At 41.2% G+C, this 8,656-nt stretch overlaps 1 protein-coding gene across 3 annotated transcripts; it reads left to right on the top strand.

Moving 5' to 3' along the window:
- Window positions 1-844: 844 nt before the first annotated feature.
- On the top strand, window positions 845-8,129 carry etf1a (eukaryotic translation termination factor 1a). Of its 3 annotated transcripts, none has more exons than XM_010749612.3 (11): window positions 845-1,019; window positions 1,412-1,522; window positions 2,877-3,052; window positions 3,805-3,944; window positions 4,042-4,180; window positions 4,321-4,511; window positions 5,299-5,428; window positions 5,549-5,722; window positions 5,809-5,873; window positions 5,960-6,107; window positions 7,364-8,129. In XM_010749612.3, exons 2-11 carry the CDS (start codon window positions 1,437-1,439, stop codon window positions 7,444-7,446), a joined length of 1,332 nt encoding a protein of 443 aa, XP_010747914.1. In that variant the 5' UTR covers window positions 845-1,019; window positions 1,412-1,436; the 3' UTR covers window positions 7,447-8,129. The 3 variants fall into 3 exon arrangements, with proteins under 3 accessions (XP_010747914.1, XP_019116128.1, XP_010747915.1); XM_019260583.2 differs by having other exon boundaries at window positions 846-1,023; XM_010749613.3 differs by lacking the exon at window positions 845-1,019 and adding an exon at window positions 1,122-1,295.
- The last annotated feature ends 527 nt before the right edge of the window (window positions 8,130-8,656 follow it).

The following is an 8,656-nucleotide window of genomic DNA, read 5'->3' as shown; positions in this document are numbered from 1 at the left end:
CTATATTTTTTTCTTTTTTCTTTTGGAGGGCCACCAGTCATACTAATTGGACAGCTGACCTTTCTTTAGCTTGAAATGGCTCCCTCAGCAGTTTGAAAACCACATTGTCACAACACTCATACCCTGAAAGGACAGCTAAATCCTGCTGGCTTGGATATACAAAAGAAACACCCATATATATATCTTCTTATATATATATTATTATAGATATATATATATATATAGTGGAACATGGAAGACACCTGTTGCATCACGAAATGTGGCATTCAGGCCTAAAATCTGGTTGATCAATCATTGAATATAGCTTACTGTACATAAAAAAGTAACTTGTGATAAAATGGCTTTTCTTGAATTATCATGAGGGTCATGAGTCACTACAGTTAGTCATCAAAACATATGCATTACAATAATGTTGCAACATGTGGAATTGAACATCACTTTCACAAATGTTTCTGAGGAAATCTGCGAAACGACGACACCAAAGCAAAAACAGATGTGGTTGCCTTTGGTAGAAAAGTAGAATTTATCTGGGAAAACATGTTTTCGAAATGGCCAGCAGATGTCACTCTTCATACTAAATGTTTATGGACAAACCCTCATATTATAAGTAAAATAATGAAAATGTAGGAAGACTTCTAGAAAAGTGCAATCTCAAAAGCAACGGTGATGGAGTCTCTGTACCAGTTTGGCACAACCAGTTAATCACTCTAACTACAAATCCCATGATGCACAGATACAATCGCCCACCATGCCAACACAAAACTTCTGCCTTCTCGTCCAATCGTTGTTTGGATTTTTATGATTGACGTACTAGAGGAGGACTGCCATTGGTTTCTATGCGGTTTCCAGGAAGTGAACGCCACAATTCTAACCACCTCCCACATGTGAGCTCCATCGATAGCGCCACGCGCAGCGTGTGGAGGAGAGAGACACCGGTCGGGAAGGCAACGTCACTCCTCGGACCACCGACTCGACGTAGCGCAGCGGACAGACAGCGGAGCGGAGCGGCGTTGTCCGAGGCAGGTACCGTACCGGCTTCATTTATGCTAAATAAACATAACGTGTAAAAAGCTGGCAGTTGGTTTCCGCGCGGTTTCCAGGAGCGAACCGAGGGAAAGTAGGTCGTATTAGATAAGAAAAGGGTGGACGCTAGGGCCTGGCAGACTGTAGGCCTGGTGTTCTCCGCGCACTGTCCTGACGGAGTCTGCCGGGCTAACGTCTTTCTCTCACGGTCAGCCCGGCTGCCAGTTCTGGTCAGGTTCCTTAACAGGACACCGCGCCACTAGTTTGGACAGGTATCCAGCCACATGGGACGAATATTTTCCCAGCCAAATAATATTCTGAACATCTGTCAGTGTGGCCGGTTTACCGCACATGTTTTACTCTTCTTTCCCCCCCACGTCTTTTCTAGGTGCTGAAGCGATTACAGCAGAAAGATGGCGGACGACCCCAGCGCGGCGGACAGGAACGTGGAGATATGGAAAATCAAGAAGCTGATCAAAAGTTTGGAAGCTGCCCGCGGGTAAGGAATCCATTTGAGCTGTGTGCCGACACAGTGTCCGGGGCCGACTGGGGGTTTTATTGTTTCGGTTGACCGCCGCAGCAGCTGCTGGGGATCGGATCTGTGCGGCCGATTTTTTTTTTTGGGAGTGGTTAGCTTAGCATAGCTAGCCTAGCCTAACGTAGCTTTTGCCGCTAACTTTGCTAATTGCTAAGCGCGACCCGCTGTCGCACTTTAAGCCCGTCTGGACGCTGAAAACATTGTGTTAATGTGCGGGAACGTGCTTTTTTTAATTGTCTATATTTTGTGGTGCGGGTGACATCGCTCAGGATGTTTCTTCCGTACTCATAAAGGGTAACGTTACCGTTATAAAGCTAGTAACGTTTGTCTTAGCCGTGCTGCTAATGAGACCCGCTAATAGACGTCATCTCTGGAAAGAGGCCTCCATGGGTGTCTTTAACAAGAAAGCACGTTGATGAGGAAGGAAGGCCGGCTAGCTTACTGTTGGACGCCCACATGCTCCGTTGGACTTCTTCCAAAAACTTTAAATGACATTCACCTGGCTTTTTAAATATGTATATTATGATACAGCTGCTTTTATTCCCTCGAGTACACAAAGTCAGTTACCTCATGGCAGCCAAGCTGGTGGTACATTTAAAGGCTTGTCGGCTACAAAATGGTCAGTAGGAAAAGATTTCCACGGACTCATACGGACACTGAGGCTTTCTTGGATTGTCAAACACGACTAGAGAAATGTTGGTGTTGCTACACTGGCTTGTACCTTGCTCTGCGACAGCTTGTCGTTTAGTGCTGCGCAGAATTTGCTGTCCTGTGCTCCACCGCCTGCCATGTCACACACACAGTTGACCATTTGCCCTACATTCATCCAGCTGCTGCTACCTGCCCATGTGCATGCAGTGTCAGCCTGTGCTGGTATGCTTTGTCTCTTGGTAGGTAGTGAATGGAGAGACAGTGTGGAGCAGTTGAACTGAACCTCAGTCCTCTGCTTCAAGGGCAGTGATTGTACACTGTGTGAATGAAAGCCCACCCTGTTTGTCCCTCCACCTTTCACTCCTTGTCAAGGTGATATTTTTGCAAGGGACAGTTGTGTGTTTACAAAACCAGATGGAAGTAAGAGGTTGGATGATATTTAAAAGAAGGAACAAATCAAATCTGCTCTTAGTAACAACATTATAGTTTGTGTGGATAGCACCTATCTTGTTTTCACATAAATATGAATCTAAGGTGTTTAGCCTGTGTCAGTGTTACACCATCTACAGTGTTTTGTTTAACATTGCATCCCATAGCGTCTTATGTGTATGTATGCCTAAGTGTAAATCCAAGCACTAACTCTTAATTCCTTCTCTCTCTATAGTAATGGCACCAGTATGATCTCACTGATCATCCCCCCCAAGGACCAGATATCCAGAGTGGCCAAGATGTTGGCTGATGAGTTTGGAACTGCTTCCAACATCAAGAGTCGAGTCAACAGGCTCTCTGTTCTCGGGGCCATCACTTCTGTACAGCAAAGACTAAAACTCTACAACAAGGGTATGTGTTACAATGAAAACCTAATAAAAAACATACTGGCTTTTATGTGGGATGTGGTTGTTTATGGGCAGCTGGACAGAATTAATATCAAAACGTCTTTACATAAAATTACCCTCATGGGCCCAGTAAAGGTCAGATAGCCACATTGAGTGTTTAATTGAAATTTAGTCAGATGTTACTGATGCAAAGATGCAATTTCAGTGGCAGTGACAAAAGCTGCAAAATAATCATCTGTAACACAAGATTGCATCTGATTTTTTTTTTCTTTCTCTTTTTTTGTGCTTGTGGATGGATTTACAGCCTACATTCATAAACATGAACAGGATTTCAGTTAAAGTAGGTCTAGATTGAACAGGAAATTCTGGAAAATGTAGCTTTTCCAATATCATTTTACTGTATGTGTGATATATTATGTACCCCTTGCTTGTAACCAGCTAGTAAATAAGATGGTGATATTTAACTGGCAGATGATATGGTGGTTATAGCACTGAAATAGAAAGATGGGTAGTTAGCGTAGGAAAAGGGTGTGTATTTCCTGTTGCTACAATGTCAGTGCATACATCATAACAAAAAAACATTAGTCTCCTTCTAGATTTTATTGAAGAATGTCATGGCCTTTAAGAACATGGAGAGCAACACCTGCAGTGACATATGAGAAAGCTTGATGACGGTGGCATCTCCTCCAGAAACTATATATTGTTTTTGCACTGTTTGTCTAATCTACTGGTCTCTGACTTTTTATCTCTTGCCAGTGCCACCCAATGGTTTGGTCGTGTACTGTGGCACCATTGTGACAGAGGAAGGCAAGGAGAAGAAAGTCAATATCGACTTTGAGCCTTTTAAGCCAATCAACACCTCCCTGTATCTCTGTGACAACAAGTTCCACACCGAGGTGAGAGTAGAGAAGTTTCTTGGGACATGTACTTTGGTTTCTATTAAACACTTGTAAGATGTTCATCATCAATTCTTCCTTCCTCCCCCTAACACAGGCATTGACAGCCCTGCTTTCTGATGACAGTAAGTTTGGCTTTATTGTCATCGACGGTAGTGGGGCACTGTTTGGCACGCTGCAGGGCAACACCAGGGAGGTGCTACACAAGTTCACTGTGGACCTACCCAAGAAGCACGGTACTGAACCAGAATTCTCATACAACACTAAACATTTTTTTCAACTGCACAGCAGGAATTGTCAGAAAATTAAATACTACTCTGTAGTAGGTTGTGAAACATTCTTATGATTGTGTCTTGTATCTTCACCTTTCTTTCAGGGAGAGGAGGGCAGTCTGCTCTGCGTTTCGCTCGTCTGAGAATGGAGAAAAGACACAACTATGTGAGAAAAGTGGCTGAGACGGCTGTCCAGCTCTTTGTGTCCAACGACAAAGTTAATGTGGCGGGAATGGTCTTGGCTGGCTCTGCCGACTTCAAAACAGAGCTCAGCCAGTCTGACATGTTCGACCCAGTAAGTCTGTGTGTGTGTGGTCTGATAAAATGCAGCACCAATGAAATATTTACTCTGTTATGTATTATTAATGTAAATGACTTTACAAACTGTACAGAAACTAGATTACTAAGCAGTTTTATTTCTTATACACACTATACATTTTACTGTGGTAAATCTGTGCCTAACTAGGATGTTCAGTCAAGACAGTAGTAATAAATACAGTAGGTTTAGCTAGGTGGTGTTTACACTTTATTAATAGTGTTTGCCCTCTTTTGAAATCCTCTTCACATTACAAAATCATTTTGTTCCATCTGGTGCAATTTGCCCCTGTCTCTGGGTTAACTTACACCACATAAATGGCAGTCTCAACACTGACAACTATTATGTGGACTTTGCACAGGTATCCTGCAACTTAATGTGTCATTGTGAGCACATTTTTTTGGTTTATAGACTCTCATGTTAGAGACACTTATTTAGGATGGCTTTTAATACCCAGTAATGTGATGACACTTTTATCTTATCTTATTCGATTTTGTTGTGTTTGTGTTTATTGTTCTTTATTGTTTTTATTTTGTTTGTTTTTACTTATTGTTCTCTTTATTTATTATCTGCTGTAAAGCACTTTGGTACACCGAAAGGACTGTTGTAAAGGGCTGTATAAATACATTTACATTGATGAAAATACCAAGTTTTAGTCCTTAGTAAAAAGTTACATTGCTACTAAAAATGAATTATGCTCCTAATTATATCACTTTGTGCCTGTGTCTGTTTGTATGTTTAACTTTTATGTTTTTGCTTTCTACAGAGGTTACAGGCCAAGGTTCTGAAGCTGGTGGATATTTCTTATGGAGGAGAGAATGGTTTCAACCAGGCCATTGAGCTCTCAGCAGAGGTGCTCTCTAATGTCAAGTTCATCCAGGAGAAGAAGCTCATAGGTGAGTTGTTATGTTGACACATTGGAACAACTGTTGTGAGGTGTTACCAGTAACCGCTAAAGGAAACAAAAGCTTTTGTTGTGGTAAAGATTTTTTCTTAATGGTTGTCACCCTCTATAGGGCGGTACTTCGATGAGATCAGTCAGGATACGGGGAAGTACTGTTTTGGTGTGGAGGACACGCTCAAAGCCCTGGAGATGGGAGCCGTGGAGATCCTCATAGTCTACGAGAACTTAGACACCATGCGCTACATTCTACGTGTGCATGGGGCAGAGAGCAACGGAGCAGAGAACGGTATACAAACCACAAATATCACATCTACCATTTCTGAGAACTAGGGCCATAAATATTATGTTCTAATGTCACTCCTTGATTTTTAGATGAGAAGACTTTGTACTTAACGCCAGAGCAGGAGAAAGACAAGTCTCACTTCACAGACAAAGAGGTGAGCACTGCAAAGAAAGGACCAACTTTAAGTTAAACACATTACCCCTTATGCTGTGTGTTCCTGACTCTTGATTGTGTTTCTAGACGGGGCAGGAACATGAGCTGATCGAGAGCATGCCACTGCTGGAGTGGTTTGCCAACAACTACAAGAAATTTGGAGCCACATTGGAGATAGTCACAGACAAGAGCCAGGAAGGGTCCCAGTTCGTCAAGGGCTTTGGAGGCATTGGGGGTAAGCAGACTGTTTACGATGAAGGCTGTAGCTGAGTGGTCATTAAGTTGTTTTTTTTCTGTGACTCAGTGAGTAGTTATTCAACTAGAGAGGACAGATTCAAGCCTCCATGTATCCTCAGGAATCTACTGTGATGAAGAGACTACGGGCAGAATATCAAGAGAACCTGAGAAAGGCCTTCCTTTTTCCCTCCCCCTTTTGTTCCTTTGCAACCTCGTGCAGGAAACAACAATAACAGCTTTGTCATGATAAAAACCAGTTTCTTGTTAGGAAATATGTTGTATGCCGTCCTGCAGACTACATACAAGCTCCGCTGCCTAAATTAATTCTATGCTGACATCAGCAACAATTACGAAATTGATAGGCAAGGCAGTGTGCAAGAATATGATCATAGGCTAATAATAATCAGCTTAACTTTGCGAGCTTAGTTTATGGCTTTGACTAATTCTGCTTAAAATATACTATTTGTTTACATGTAGCCTTGACCACAGTAGAGTAAAGTAATGGACTTCTGCACTTTAGCTAGATTATTGGGCGATTTGATAGGGATTCTGAGTCAGTAGAGAGGACAGACTGTTCTAGTTCTCATTTCTCCTTGATTCACCTTCGTCCTGACTTTTGGCAGCTTTGGCAGATTTCCTTAGTTGACACGTGGTGGCCAGGAAGCTAAAGAAATTTGGCAAAGTAAAAGCCAATTAAAAGCAACCTGAATTCCTCAGGTTACCAAGCTGTATTGGCACTGTAATGTTGTCCTCCCTTTTGCAGACAAAAGGCACAAAAAATGTTTGAATGTTTCAAAACATGTATATTCTACAGTGACTGATTCATCTCGCCATACACTCTGAGTCAAAACTTTAAACATTAGTGGCATGATAAATCAAAGTATTGAACATATATGTATTAACATACTCTGCTTACAGGTAAGACTTCTCATTCTGATGTGCTGATGTGGAGCTAGAGGCCTTAATCATGCAATCGATTTTTATTTTAAACAAATAAATACGAATTTCTTGTACATTTTCTCAACCTGAAAATACATTTTATGTTTTTGTTATTGTAATTCAGTAAAGTAAATAAAAAAGTATCTCAGGAATTCATGCTTTTAGAAACGAATAAGTCCCACCTCATAGCTAATGAGGATTATCTTATCCTAATACAGATTCTTACTTTAATACTACCATGATCTAACAAAACATGACATAAGCTGGCCAGCCATCATGTTCCTCTTGTTAATCTATCATGTTTTTGTTCCTCAGGTATCTTGCGGTACAGGGTGGATTTCCAGGGCATGGAGTACCAAGGAGAGGACGATGAGTTCTTTGATTTGGATGACTACTAGGTAGTCGGGGACTGATATTGGGAGAAAAAAGAAAAGCAAAGGAATGAATGAAGAAATAAGGAAAGAAAAATGCCACCTCTCTTGCAGCAAGTGAGAGGTGCAACCGTGTTGACCATATATATGACAGACACACCTTCCAATTTACCTGTTCCATACACAAACTTGCACATACATTTCATCCTGTACACAAGACAAAGTACATCACACAGGCTGAAGAGGAGTGAGATTTTCTTTCATCCAGAGAGGGAGAAAGCCCTTCCTGAATAAATCCCTGCCTTAGAGTGCTGGTTCCTTCCCCTAGTTGGATTGGACTCGACTCATTTTGTTCTTTTCTTTTTCCCCTCCTCCCCTCCATTTTGAATGAACACAACAGCAAGTTCCCAGATTCGTCGCTGCCCCCAAACCCGGTCTGAAGATGAACTTTGGACTGACTCACTCACATATAGAAAATATATTTTCCTTTCTTGCCTCATCTTGTCCCTACCCTCTCTCTCTTCTCCCTTCAATGCTTTCTCTCTTTCTTTTTTTTTTTGTTTTTTTTTTTTTTTGCATTTCATTTTTTTACTGGTAACTGCTGCTGTTGTATTTTATGAGAGTGGGGGATTTTTTTTACCTGGGTTTCTGTAGAGAAGGGGGGACAAAGTATTAAATTTGAACTGCTGAAAACCATTGCTACCTCCTCATCTGCTGTGGTCTCAATCCTGTACTGTGTCTACTCAGTTTCTGGAAATGCCAACTTTTTCTTTGCTTTCCTTAATTTAAATGTTGTGCTAAGGATTCATGACTGTTTTTAGGGGATTCAATTGATTATTTGCTTCATCGGGATCATTCTCATGTTGAAATTGACTTTTACACTGCAGAAAGCAAAGGTATCAGATTTCTTATTGTGCCCTTTGATATAAGATGTGATCAGATAAAAATGAAATTGACATATTTTCAGGAATCCCTGGTTCCACCTCTGACATATTTGTAAATTAATCTGTGAAAGCTTGCTATCAAATTCATTGAAATTCTGAATCATACTGTGCAATCCTGTAGATAGATTTTAAACATGATAGTTGGTCACCTAGCAAATGAGATTTGTCATTTGCTTAACTATGTAAGGAAAATAAGTTCTCTTAAGTTTGTTGAAAAATGGAAGATGGAGCTACCTATGGAGCTGTTAAAAATGGCCTTGTTAAATACACCAAACGTGCATCCATTCTTCACT

Source organism: Larimichthys crocea, chromosome I (assembly GCF_000972845.2).
Source record: "Larimichthys crocea isolate SSNF chromosome I, L_crocea_2.0, whole genome shotgun sequence".
Classification (NCBI taxonomy): domain Eukaryota; kingdom Metazoa; phylum Chordata; class Actinopteri; family Sciaenidae; genus Larimichthys; species Larimichthys crocea.
The sequence above is the reverse complement of the archived record's forward strand: the minus strand, read 5'-3'. Positions and strand labels throughout refer to the sequence as shown.

Bases quoted from the DNA above. Each gene is read 5' to 3' on its own strand.
- etf1a (XM_010749612.3), top strand. From the start codon at position 1,437: ATGGCGGACGACCCCAGCGCGGCGGACAGGAACGTGGAGATATGGAAA. The intron at 3,053-3,804 runs GTATGTGTTACA...ATCTCTTGCCAG, and splicing joins ACTAAAACTCTACAACAAGG to TGCCACCCAATGGTTTGGTC. The intron at 3,945-4,041 runs GTGAGAGTAGAG...CCCCTAACACAG, and splicing joins ACAACAAGTTCCACACCGAG to GCATTGACAGCCCTGCTTTC.